The sequence below is a fragment of the Aquarana catesbeiana genome, linkage group LG04 (assembly GCF_042186555.1).
Source record: "Aquarana catesbeiana isolate 2022-GZ linkage group LG04, ASM4218655v1, whole genome shotgun sequence".
NCBI lineage: Eukaryota > Metazoa > Chordata > Amphibia > Anura > Ranidae > Aquarana > Aquarana catesbeiana.
In genome coordinates, this window is record NC_133327.1 from 647,121,295 (window position 1) to 647,135,258 (window position 13,964).

At 40.7% G+C, this 13,964-nt stretch overlaps 1 protein-coding gene across 6 annotated transcripts in view; it reads left to right on the plus strand.

Moving 5' to 3' along the window:
• Nucleotides 1–13,241, plus strand: part of EML4 (EMAP like 4) — a 264,083-nt gene extending 250,842 nt beyond the window's left edge. For all 6 annotated transcript variants that reach the window (XM_073628449.1, XM_073628444.1, XM_073628446.1 and 3 more), the window contains 5 exons: nt 1,050–1,147; nt 3,183–3,270; nt 5,031–5,129; nt 6,742–6,872; nt 8,806–13,241. In XM_073628449.1, coding sequence (XP_073484550.1) covers nt 1,050–1,147; nt 3,183–3,270; nt 5,031–5,129; nt 6,742–6,872; nt 8,806–9,276 — 887 coding nt within the window. In that variant the 3' untranslated portion in view covers nt 9,277–13,241. The remainder of the gene's footprint in view (nt 1–1,049; nt 1,148–3,182; nt 3,271–5,030; nt 5,130–6,741; nt 6,873–8,805) is intronic.
• Nucleotides 13,242–13,964: the final 723 nt, after the last annotated feature.

A 13,964-nucleotide genomic window follows, 5' to 3' on the forward strand; every position in this document is an offset into this window, starting at 1 on the left:
CCTCAACTGCTCTCCTCTCCCAGTGTTCTGTTGTACTTCCTTTTGCAGACTTGCATGTCATGAGCTGCAAATCAAGAGTGGGTGACTGGGGGAAACTTCCTCTTCACCTGAACTTTCCAGAATCGGTACCCAGCAGCCCTCACAGGAGCAGGAGAACACAGAGAGGAGAGCAGTGGAGGAGAATCTGAGCATTGTTGCCAAGACCCGGGAGGGTAATATCCACAGGTGTGCATTGACTTTTGTGCTGAAAAGCATTAGGTCAATAATATCTGGTGAGTGTGTAGAAGCACGGAGTATTCCGTGAAGCACTTAAAGCTCTGAGAAGGTATTTTTGCACTGGAGCACTTTTGTTTTCAATGGAGCACTTTATGTTGAAGAAATAGAATCAATGACAAATTACCTAAGAATGTGGCACTAATTACATGTGTATTATAGTAGCTTGTATATATTTCTTTTTGGTTGGTTATACATATGTGCAGATTGTGATTTATTTATTTATGTTTTTGTTCTGGTCCTGGACAGCTCTGTGGATTAATTATTTATATTAAGCTCGGTTCACACATGGGCGGCACGACTTGCAGGTCGCCTCAGCGAGGCGACCTGCAAACGACTGCGGGGCGACTTGCGAGACGACTTCTGCATAGAAGTCTATGCAAGTCGCCCCAAGTCGCCCCCAAAGTAATACAGGAACCTTTTTCTAAGTCGGAGCGACTTGCGTCGCTCCAATTAGAACGGTTCCATAGCACAGAACGGGAGGCGACTTGTCAGGCGACTAGGTCGCCTGACAAGTCGCCCCAGTGTGAACCGAGCCTAAGGGTTGCATTGGAGGCATTTGTGAGGGTGGGCCATGTAAAAGTGTATTCACATGCAAAATATTAGTGTGACTAGAGTTTGCCTTTCATTTTGCTCTCTACTACACCAACACATGAGATGCCAGAATGGGCAAAAATGGTGGACGCAGGAAATTTAACCATATTTGTTGTGATTTTTAGATGTCATTTTTATTGATCTATATGGCTTTTTTTTTTTTTTTTTTTTTCTTTCAACAGACGGGACGTTGCTTGCAGTGGGTTCTCATGACAATTTCATTTACCTCTACAATGTCTCAGAAAATGGAAGAAAATATAGCAGATACGGAAAATGCTCTGTGAGTAGAATGTACAAGAGTCTCTATCCAAATCTGTTCTCTGTTTACAGAAAACTTTTATCTGAGGAACATTGAGTAAAATAAATAGCTCTATGAAGGTGGGAACACAGGCATTTCCTACTATAGTGATAATCCCCAATGATCGCCCCCTAATTAATCGTTTGCTACATATAGGAAACAATGAAGTGAAGCAACAACTAATTGCTAATGGTAAATACTAGTTCCAAGTTTGAGATTACTACTATGTGCAAATTTATGTGTAGCAATTGCTAGTAATTGATCATGTACGATTAACACTGTAGTAAAAATCACCCACGTCTACTCGCCCAAAGTGCCAGATCACACCAGGAATCACACAGGAGCACGCTCTGCATTCCTGTGTAGTTAAGTACGATGCTATTTTCAGCCCTTTTATTTTGAAAGTAGTGCATGTACTGCACTGCGACTGGATTGCATAGTATTGCACAATCATGTGATCCGGTGCAAGCAAACACACTGCGTTTGCAATCTGAGGTGTCATTAGGAACCTATCAACACCCGTAGCAGATTGCACAGTGCATATGAAATGCGGTGCAGGAAACGTGCACAAAACACGTGTTTCCTGCACTGTGCTGTGGCGTGAACTGGCACTAAAAGCATTCATACATGGGGAAATCATTAGAGGAAGACAGATGATTATGGTAATCTGCTTATGTAATGGCAGTGGCTGGCTTCCAAACCCAACAGATATCTATTCAGGCATGAAATAGGCATGAGGATTGGCTTGGCACTTGTACGCAAATGATTTTATTGTCCATAATATCTTTTCAGGTTAACAAATGCAGTAGATACCAAATAGTGCCCCCTCTCAGGGAGGACTTTTGATTTTATTGATTTATACTCCCTGATGGGTTCACCACCTGTCAGTCTGGCCGACTTTTTTAAAGGAAACAAAGAGCATAACTGGTATGTGACCCCTAGGCAACGGCCAAATTGACAAATATCTCAGGGGAGCTTCTGTACCCTCCTGGACATCTATCATTGTATGTTTTGTGACCTTTTTCAATGGAGCCACTTGGTCATAGCCTCTTGTTCCTCAGGAATTCACAGTGACCATAAAATTAATGTATCTACCAGTACAGCAATACGTTTTGTTTGTGTTCCCTACCCCATCTCACTCACCCTTCGCTCTTTTGTCTCCTGTTATGGCATCCCTTCCTGGGATGAATACCATCACCAGTGGATGTTGTTCTTGATGTAGACCTGTTAGGGCATAACCAACATAAATCAGTTGGGTTAAAATTGAGTCTCATTTGGGGACCAATTGTATGCATGTGCCCTTTTACAGGTGCTGGCCTATTATTTTTTTTGCAAATAGTTTGAGACCCTGTGCCCATGCAAATAGTTTAAAGAAGATGTATGGGGTTATTAAAAAAAAAAAACCCCTGCATACCTCTATGCTGCAGCCTCACTGTGATGCCGCAGCTGTCCCCTGCCAGCTGTAAGACTGAGAACTGAATGATCACATAATCGCTGATTGCCACGTTCACAGGTTTCTCAGTAGAGAGCAGTAAATGTCAGTGCTCTCTGCTCTGCCCCTCCAGTGCTCACTGGACTGCTGGGCTGGAGATGAAGCGCTGAGAGGCAGAGCCAGCTGTTAATCAGGAAAATGGGTGGATCCTGACAATATGGTCAAGATCCATCCAGAGCCTGGAGTGGCCCTGTGACAGCTGACAGTGGATTGTAGGTGGATTCTGGACCCCAGGGGAGCAAAAGTGCACTCTTGCGACCCACCAAAAAAACTTTAGCCATACTTTTTAATGCCCATAGCCAAGTCACGCACACAGCTGACTCAGGAGCTCACCCACACAGGTGCAACCATAGCACACAGCTTGTGGAGAGCGCCAGCGGGGGGACTCCAGAAGAGGTAGGGGGCCGCTCTGTTGCACAGGGCAGGTAAGTATTACATCTTTTCTATATTAGAAATGACTTTACAATCACTTTAAGTTGTACGCTTGTATTAAAGATATAAACGCACTTTTTTTTTCACTTTCAGGGACATTCCAGTTATATTACACACCTTGACTGGTCCCCAGACAACAAATACATAATGTCAAACTCAGGAGACTATGAAATATTATACTGTAAGTACTAAAATCTTTGCTATAGTAAAATTCACTTTTACAAAAAACTTGAACTTGTGTATAAAGTAAAGTTTTTTTGTCTCTATTAGGTTAGGCTTCTGTAATGTAAAATCTGTTTTTACATGGAAGAGTCACAAGTTAATAAGTTAATGTCCCACCACCATCATTAATATTATTAGCATGTATACTTTACTGGCATAAGCTGGTTTTCTTCCCCCCCATTATAAATATATATATATATATATATATATATATATATATATATATATGTAATAAAAAATATATATTTGGTGGTTGCAACAAGGATGACTTCAACAGCCCAATTATAAAAGGAGAGCAAAGTTCACGGTTGCAGCCCTCTAACTTTATTTCAAAACATCAAATCAAAATGTTTCATATAAATACAAACTTCAAAATCTTTAGCAAAAAATAAAAACCACAGAGGTGATCAAATACCACCAAAAGAAAGCTCTATTTGTGGGAACAAAATGATAAAAATGTAGTTTGGGTACAGTGTTGCATGACCGCGCAATTGTCATTCAAAATGCGACAGCACTGAAAGCTGAAAATTGGCCTGGGCAGGAAGTGGGTGAAAGTTCCCTGTATTGAAGTGGTTAAAAGCAATGTCCCCAAAGTATATCCAGTGTCAATGACAAATACTGCCGACCTGAAAAAAAAATCTAAACCCGATGCTGGCTCCTGCCATCTGACAGCTCTGCTGCCTCCCGCCACTAAGTCCCCGAACCCCAAAACAGTCCCCCTATGTGGCCTGGTATGGTTCAGAACATATGAGCACACCCCCTTTCTCAGCCTGTCAGGCTGCTTGGATAAGGGTCTCTAGTATGGATTTGTGGACTTATTTCTTTAGCGTCAGTTCTGTTGCGCCCCCCTCCGATTTTAGATACATCGTCAATTACTATAAATTTTAATTGCACAATCAAATTTGCATGTTCCACAAAATGTTGGGCAATAAGTAATTGCACAAGCTTATCCCTAATTGAGTGTTACTATCTAGCAAAGTGATCTTTTACTTTGTGTAGTTTCCTCAACCTAACTATATCCACACAGACATTTCAGCAAGTATACCGCATAACTGGTCTGACAGGTATATAACAACATTTAATCTTTATTCTCTAACCCTGATTGAGGTGGCTAAAATAAGGCGCAGGAAATACTCATGTTTCAGGGTCCAAAATATGTATCCCTGTTTTTGACCCATATGTATATTCCTGCCCATAATTAAAAAAGAAAATGCATTTAAAACAATTTCCCTTTAAAGAAATAACGTTAGTAGTTGAGGTATTAATTTTGCAGGTCTGAGATGTAAATTATTTTTCACAATGCCATTTTTTTTTTTTTTTCATTTTGGAGAAGCTGATTGCAGATATTTTTCGGTGAGCAATTCGGTGAAATTTCCGGTCTTCTCATAGAACCATTTTTTCTGCTCCCCCTATTATTCATCAGGTGTGTTCACTCTGAGTCCCACTCAGCTGTTCCTGCTTCAAGCTCTTTGACTTTCTCAGGCTGTTTTCTGAAACCCTTCACTTTTTAGTGGTTTTCTGTTGGTAGTTTCCCTTGTGCAACAAAACGCACATTAGAAATCATTGGGTTTCTGTAAGGGGACCTTGCTAGGTGAAAAAAGCCAGGCATCAACACTGCTAACTTGGAGCTGGGTGTCAGAACAAGGACAACATTCTACTGTTATTTTTATGTAACTTTGTACTGTACTTTGTATTAACTGTGTGCTTTGTTGTGGCCAGGGGACATTCCAAGTGGTTGTAAATTAATTCGGAATCGTTCAGACTGCAAAGACATTGACTGGGCAACTTACACTTGTGTGCTAGGATTTCAGGTCTTTGGTCAGTATTAATAATTTTCATGTACCTTTTTATCCCTGTGATTCATTGTGCAAATGCTGAAGGTTGTGATACCACCAAATCTGAGACTAGCAGTCAGAGGCAGCAGTGCCTTAGATCCTGCACTGCATATATATACAGCTGCAAGTCTTAAGGCATTGAAGTGCCTAGGCACAGACAGTGCACTGGTATTTTGCAGGAGAAATTAAAGATAAAATGTAGATTTTTCAGGGTACTGTTGAGGCACAGTTAACATTTGTGGATGCTCCTTATAAGAAAGTAAATGTTCACTTTTTAAGTTTAGATCCAGTTTAAGGCATATATAGGGCCCAACATAAACATACCCTTTCCTTTAAAGTGTTAATGCATTTTTTTTTCTACAGTTCCCTCTGATATATCAGTTAGCTCCCCAGTGAATGTCTTTTTTAAAAATGTGCTGTATAATTGCTTACTTCAGAGCGTCGTTCGGCGCTCAGCTGACTGGTCTCCTCTTCCAATGTGATAGCTGCAGGGAGGAGGTGCTGGGAAATCCCTACTGACGTAAGCCGAGGAGGAGACCGGTGGGCAGTCACATGAGTGCCGAACGGCGCTCCTGAAGCAATCTATTATACAGCACATGTTTAAAGACATTCACTGGGGAGCTTACTGTTGTATATTTGAGGCAACTATAGAAGAGCCTTTTTTTTTTTTTTTTTTTGTTAAACACTTTAAGATAATAAGATAAACTTGAACTACACAGGCTGCATACTCTTTCCATACAGTGTCATCTCCTGTTGACTATTACATTACTGGCAGATAAGATTACAGGATAAGGATCCCCATGACAAGTGTGGAAAGCAGTGTATATAGTTATAAAACAGATGCTGATGAGAGCCTTGCAAATCTCAGGTTTTAAAAGAAACCTGTCAGAAAACTAGAAGATGCCTATTCTGACTTCTCCCTCCGGAAATGTCAGTCATGCTGACCCTTTAATTTGCATGCGTTGACTTACCAACCTCAAACATTTATACAGAATGGGACCTCCATTTTGAGATATAGATTTAGATCCTTTTCTTTTCTTTTTCTTTTTCTTTTCTTTTCTCTTTTCTTTTCTTTTTTCTTTTCACTTCTTTTCTTTTCTTTTCTCTTTTTTTTCTTTTCTTTTCTTTTCTTTATGTAATATAGCATACATCCTAAAACACCTTGATGGTGCACAGGAAAGTATGAAGTAAAGAAAACATAACCTAAAAAGAATAAAAAAACAAATTCAAAAGTGCTGCATGCCCTGGAATAGGCGCCAGGGGTCAGCAATAGCTCAAGCAACAATGTTGGTCAGAGGCCAACCCAGTAGGAAAAGGCGGGGGCCCTATTGACCATAGTAACAGTCAGGACAATAAATAGGGACCTCCTTTTTATAAATTTCTAAACACTTGTTCTGGGTTAGCAACGTTGGAAGTATTGGAACAAAAAAAGTCCCTATAACAGCCAAGCACCCAGCATTTTCTGTAGGCAGTCTGTCAGCTGTAGCCTCATGTTTGTTTCAAGGCAGTTTTGCTTTAATGTAACCCATAATGTTAATTTGCTTTGGCCTACAAGCCTTTGTGATTGCTACAAGTTAAAACTCCTCACCTTCTAGGAGTGTGGCCAGAAGGATCGGATGGAACAGATATCAATGCATTAGTGAGATCTCGCAATCGAAAAGTTATTGCCTTGGCCGATGACTTTTGTAAGGTCCATCTGTTTCAGTATCCATGCTCCAAACCAAAGGTAAGGACATCCATAGTGCCAGCCGTTTTCATAATTTGTCACCTTTACCTTTGTAGTGTCTATTACTACAAGATGTCATTGTGTTGCCTATTCCATTTTTAATTTTAGCAACTGCTGTGTAGGGCTTATCAGAATCTGACACAAGTTCAAGCAGCAATCACAATTTGTTATTGATCTGCAGATACTACTGCTTTATACATTCAGCCATGATTGTTACAGTACCTGACCGCGAGAATGTGTTTCCAGCGCAATCCCATCGTGCTGGTACTCGGCAACCGGGTACTGTACTTCTCGTGCTGGCTCGCTCATTGGGAAAGGAATACTGTTTTTTTTTCCTTTCGCGATGAGCGACAGTCATTGCTGACAGCTGTCTGGTATGAATCGTGAGGGGGAACGCCGCACTAAATTTTAAATAAAAAAATCAGCATGGGTTCCCCTCCAGGGGCATACCAGGCCCTTAGGTCTGGTATGGATTTTAAGGGGAACCCCCTACGCCGAAAAAAACTGCGTGAGGGTCCCCCCCAAAATCCATACCAGACCCTTATCCAAGCACACAGCCTGGCCGGTCAGGAAAGGGGCTGGGGACGAGTGAGTGCCCCCCCCCGAACTGTAGCAGGCCGCTTGCCGCTTGCTTTGGGGCAGGGGGGTGCCCTGTGGCCCCCCCACCCCAAAGCACCTTGTCCCCATGTTTATGAGGACAAGGGCCCCTTCTCGACAGCCCTGGCCATTGGTTGTCGGGGTCTGCAGGCGGAGGGCTTATCGGAATTCAGGAGCCCCCTTTAATAAGGGGGCCCCCCACCCTATGTGAATGGGTATGGGGTACATCGTATTGCCTCCAGCAAGAAAAAAACAGGACCAATACTGGAAGCAATTTATAGCACTGGTAGCATAATTTATTAATATGGCATGTATGTTCCTTGCTCAAGAATATAATTTTTATCGGGTTGTTATGGGTAAAGTTCCACTTTAAAGTGTAAGTTCGCCTTTACAGAAAATCTGTACGGTGAATTTACACTGGACTCCCTCACCTTCTCACCTGGTCCCGCAGTACTTGAGGCCGGCAATCTCTCATACTGGCACCTTGTATAGCCGCTTTACCGGTCCGGGCATTTGAAATCCCAGCGGCTTTCTCCCCTCCTCTCAGCGCTGACAGGACAGGCTACGCAGGTTCTGATTGGTTGGTGCCGCCCAATCAGAATGCAGCGCTGAAATTATGTTTATATTGTGAGTCCAATATAAAGGGAGAGATGTTCCAATCACCAATTAAAGTGCATAGATGTGAAAGCACTCAACACCATGTGGTAAAATAATCTGCTTACCAGAGGACAAAGAAAGTTAGGCGTGTAATTAAACCCACGGCTCATCCAGCCAGTCAGCCTCCACCATGCATCTTCAAGACTTGGAAAGGCAGTATGCAGATAACAATTACACCAAATAAAACTTCTCCAGGGATTCACATAATAAAAAATATGCAGGCTCTCAGCAAATCGATCAGCAGCGCAGCCCAGTGCTGTCTTCCAGTGGAAGATAGGTAAAGGTAATACACTCAGGTTTAATAAAAGCACTCGGGTAACACGCTACGAGCTCATCCGCTTGCGCCACTCCTGGTTTGCGCCTATTGCTCCAATCCCGACGCGTATTGTCACATCATGTGATTTCATCAGGGGTTGAAGTCATGTGATTTGGTGATACGCATCGGGATTGGAGCAATAGGCACAACCCGGAAGTATATCTGATTAGAACAATTGGAATAATGAAAGACATTTGTTGATTGGTTTCTGACAGCAGATGGCAAGTCACTATTGTGCAGATTTTCTACCAAAGACCTCAAAAACATTTGTGGCATTTCAGGGTGCATTGAAGACATATCTCAAACTGTATAACTTTTCCTATCTTTTAATCTGATTAGGATTCTCTTTACTGTTTTTTCTAGGCTCCCAGTCACAAGTACAGTGCTCACAGCAGCCATGTAACTAATGTCAGCTTCACACACAGCGATGGCCACCTAATCTCTACTGGCGGGAAAGACATGAGCATCATGCAGTGGAGAGTGATAGAAAAAGTGTCACTCTCACAAAATGACAATATAGTGGAAATAAGTTCTGCCAGCCTGCCAGCTGTAAGTGAAAAAGTAGCACAGGAAAGCTCCCCCACCTCCGAGATACCTCCAGCAAATGAGGAGGACAGTACTCCTGTGGAGTCTCCAGCAACTCCGGTAGAAGATGCCGTGGAAGCAGAAGTTGAACCGGATGGCATCGAGGAACAAAACGAGGTGCAGAGTGAAGTAAGCAGCCCAGAACCCTTGGAGACAAATGGGCAAGCGCCTTCTAGTGAAATAAACGAGGAGATAGCGGAGTCTCCTACCATTACAGAATCCCAGGGTGAAGATTCACCAGTGTCTTAACACCTAATTCTATTGGTTCTTTTTTCATTTCTATACCTGGTGTGTGAGCTTTCGACATGGGAAGAGGGTTTAAATAGTAGGAGAATATATTTGGATGGATGTTCATACCACGTGCGATTTAGGTTGGTTTCGTCCAAGAAGCCTTCGTCACTTGGCTACAGAAAAAAAAAGCCAAAGCTGGAAGTTGGACAAACATAAAAAAAAAAAGTGTAGATGGTAGATTTAAGGAAATGATGTCACTAAGTGGTGTGTTGTATATATTTTGTAGGGTCAAACTGGGTCAATATAAGATTTAAGGAAGTGAATAATAAAGAAAAAAAAAAATTAACGTTCTGCAAAGGTGTTTCCTATGTGCATATGGTAGAGGCCAAATCCATCATCGGTGATTGTTTTCGGATCTTGAAAACTGTGCTCAGTCACGTTGGTCAATGCCTATGCAATTTTCTTACAAAAACTCTAAAGACCGTTTGCCATAAGAAGTCTGTCCTAAGTGCTGCTACCTGTCTTAAGGACTGTTTTTTGTTTAATAACTATAATAGCAGCTTATCTAATTTTTTATTTGGCTTTGTCCTGACCAAGCTTTCTTTAACGGGATCCTAGAGCTGGCCATACATGGAGGATTGACGCTCTGGCTGAACATCTCACTATGTACAAGGTACTAACAGTTAAAGAAGATAACCTCTCGGTGTCTGGCTTGAAGGAAATCCACCGGGTGGACAAATTTCAGCTGATTTTCCCACTGTGGTTGAATCTCCCAAAACGGGCAATAAGATTTCCTTATGTATGGCCAGTTTAATTCAACTACCAGAGATCTGTAGATTCACTCAGATGTGAATGGGCAATAACTGCATTGGGGAAACCAGAATCATGATTGCAGTAGAGATTATTATATCAGTTCAACAGTGGAACTTCAGTTGCATACACTGGCAGACTAAATCCTCTTGGAGTTCCTGGCTCTGCCCATCAACCGCCTACAATCTCATACGCCTTACTGCAATAATTTAAAAAAGTGAATTGTAGAAAAATCATTAAATACTGTTATAATAACTGCAAGTTGGGTGGAACTAGGAACCCCACAGAGCAGAAAGTCGCCCCATCATTCATGAGAAGCCAGTGGTTGAAATATTAGCTCTCTATGGACTGACCCCTTTATGCAAAAAAAACAAAAAACACTGCTCAAAAAATATGGTGCTTGGCGTTTCTAAACAATTTTTTTTCAAAATGTATAATTGTCATGTGGATGAAAAAAAAATCAGGCTTAGGTTTATTACATCAGGTAACATTTTTCTTAAAGTTTTGCAACAACAAAATCAATGCTTTTCGTGCATGATCGGTCTCCTTAGGAAAAGAGAAAATCCTTTATACTTGTGAATATTTTAGTAATGACATTTTATGTAACTTTGTTCTAATATTTTAGGTAAGTTTCTTTTTTTCTTTGTTTTTGTTTAATGCACAAGTCTTAAGTGTGCAAGCGTTTACGTCATTGCGCCATTCCAAAGTGCATAAAAAAAAAATTCATTCCCTTTCAGTACCTTCTCAGGAGTATCGCTACAGATCCGCTGATCAGGTTTCACAACGCCATAAAGACTCATGACCGCCCAAAGGATATAATGTACACAGATGTATCTACAGTCAAGTTATGACATGTGCATGTGTCGATAGATATATATGTTCATCTTTATTACTGTGTGTGTACAGGAGGTAGATGCACATACATGTAAAGATGTACATGGATATATTCACTTGTTTACAGTGGTTCTAAAATTGCCTCAGAATGTTGAGGGAATAATATATATATATATATATATATATATATATATATATATATATATATATATATATATATATATATATATATATATTTCCAAACAAGATGTGTATTTAACATGTGCTACATACTATATCTTTAAAAGTGCAGAATGGTGTTGGTATATGGATTCATTAAGGAAATTATTTTTATATGGAGATGTAGATATGGGCATGCCTGAGATTAATTTGCGCTGTGTTCCACTTACCAGTCTCGAAACAGAAGTCAATGGAATCTGTTAACAGGATGGACAAAGCTCAGCAATAAACATGGCACCATCTGCACCAATCTACTTGAACATGCATATGGGATTTATTATATGAAAACACATGGATTTAAGCAGATTAGGAAATCGCCTGCTGAAGAGTTACATTTACCAGTGTACCCTTGCATTACTCTAATCCATGATCTCATCTCAGATATGCAGTTAATATGAAAACATAATGTGCAAGTCTATCATGGACTATCGTGTCACAAAGTGGAAGGGTAGGGGAGTTAGAAACAGCATTGTTATCCACAGATCATTTTAGTAAATTTGTGTGGTGTTTAAGCCATTTAAGTCCGTTTTGAATATGATTTACGTTGGTGGTGCGAAGAGGGTAGGCTGTAAAGGGTTAAATGACTCGCATTCCTATTTGAGATTATGCTAAGTGACTGATCAAGAAATTGAAGAAAGTGCTACTTGCAAAAAGAAAAAAAAAAATAGGTGATTAGTAAAATGTTCTAGTTCTTCTCATTGGAACCTTGGTGCTCTCCCAAACGTTGGGCAAACTCACAGTAGATGATATGTACTGTGCCAAGTACATTTGACTCTCAAAGTCCAGTTTGACTAGTGTGATCACTCCATACTGTGCCCCAGCCCATTTCATGCATCTGTGTGAGGTAGAGTAGATATGACATGTGTACTTGGGCCCAGCATGTGAGCACAGGCCAGCGGGGACATGGTGACAATCATTCTTGGGCACAATACAGGGGAAAAATGTCTAGTGAGAGTATGCCCTCAGACAGTGAACCTGTGACCAGGATGTGGACCTTCCATATATTTACAATTTTTAGCAAGTAGTAAATGAGCTTTCAAGCAAGCCCTCACTGACCTGCGTAGCTGCAGGCAATGTGAAGAAATGCATCTTCTGTTTTACAACAGAGCCACTGCCATTGATGACCCTTTTTTCCCTTTTTCCTTTGGCTGAAGGAACTTGCCAGCCTTATAATGTACCTAATAGAGGGTGCTGTAAGTTTATCCAGAACGGACTGCAACCCATCCTCAGTCTGTTGTAATCTTCAAGAATTGTTCCACTGTACCTGAAGCTACAGAGATAAGTGAAGACTTGTTTCAATGTTTGCTGCTTGTTAAGAAATTGTCCAAATAAAAAAAAATGGCCACAGGTTCACTTTAAACTTCACACTTCAAAAATAAAAGTCAAAATCAGAGCAGTTAAAGAAAAAAAAAATTATTATTTTGGTGCCCTCAAGGAGCAGGACCTTATCCCAGTTTGGCATTCAGAGATTGTTAATCCAGCCATAAAAATGCCACAGTACCCTCAGAAATGCCTTAACATTTTATAGTGTGATCACAACACCAGGTTTCATCTGGAGGGATTACGGCAGTTGAACTCTGGAGACTACAGATTACAATTCAGGTTAGATATGGCTGCTGTGTTAGTATTCACAAGATTTAGAGTTATTGGCAAATAGGAAAGATTTTGTCTGACTTCAGCTGAGCTACAAATGGAACAAAGAGCAAACCTAGCAGAAGCATTCATTGATGTGCCCTTATATGTGAGCCCTATCGGGGGGGGGGGGGGGGGGGGGAAACATGGTATGTAGGTCTAAATACACTGTTGTTGGGAAAATTAGGGAAAGAAAGTTGCTATTACTCAACAAGATAATAAAGATATGTATGAAATGAATAAATAATATGCAGTAAGTTGTGTGTTGTTTATGTAATGGCAACTACTGTTTAAAAAAAAAATTGTGATTTATGAATGGAAAAGTTTTAACTATGTAACTGTAGATGTGTCGGATTCAAAACTTGTGAATGAAATTTGAATATGCGTGTTTTATGTGAAGATGTTTGAGCCATTTCTATCTCATGCATTCCTGTCTCATGACAGTAATTTTTTGACATTTAAGAGCAAAATAAAAATTGTACCATAAATTTGTGTGATTGTGTTTTTTGTTCTTTGCACTGTTTATGCAACTTTTTTTTTTTACAAGCCCAACTTCACCTTTTTAAGAAAATAGCCTATGCACAAATTGGCATCAGTAGGTTTTTGCACCTCCAGAAGACTGACTTAAAAAAAACTCCTAGTTAGGGTTGACACGTCCTGGGACACCAGTACCGTTAGAGAAGTCATTCTCAACCCAAGGTTCCTTGAGCTCTGGTTGATTGACTTCCCACCTGCTGGTTCCTGCATTGTTCCAGAGCTAAAACCACTTGTCAAAGCCAGCGTCATTACATCAATCATCTTTTTACCTAAGTGTGGCAGTCTGTTCACAATTGTAAGGGGGGGGGGGGCATTATTCCCATTGGCCACCAATGTATAAGGGGGCATTCATCCCACTGGCCATCAATGAAAGGGACAATTCTCACTGATTTGATTTTTATCAGGGGTTCCCCTAGACCTAAAAATGTATTCAAGGGTTCCTCTGGGGTAATAAGGTTGAGAGGCTGCATTAGAGGCTAGATCCCAGAATTACATACAGTGCCCTGAAAGTATTCATACCCCTTGAAATTGTCCACATTTTGTCATGTTACAACCAAAAATGTAAATGTATTTTAGTGGGATTTTGTGATAGACCAACACAAAGCGGCACATAATTGTAAAGTGGAAGGAAAATGATAAATGGTTTTCAAAATATTTTACAAATATCTGAAAAG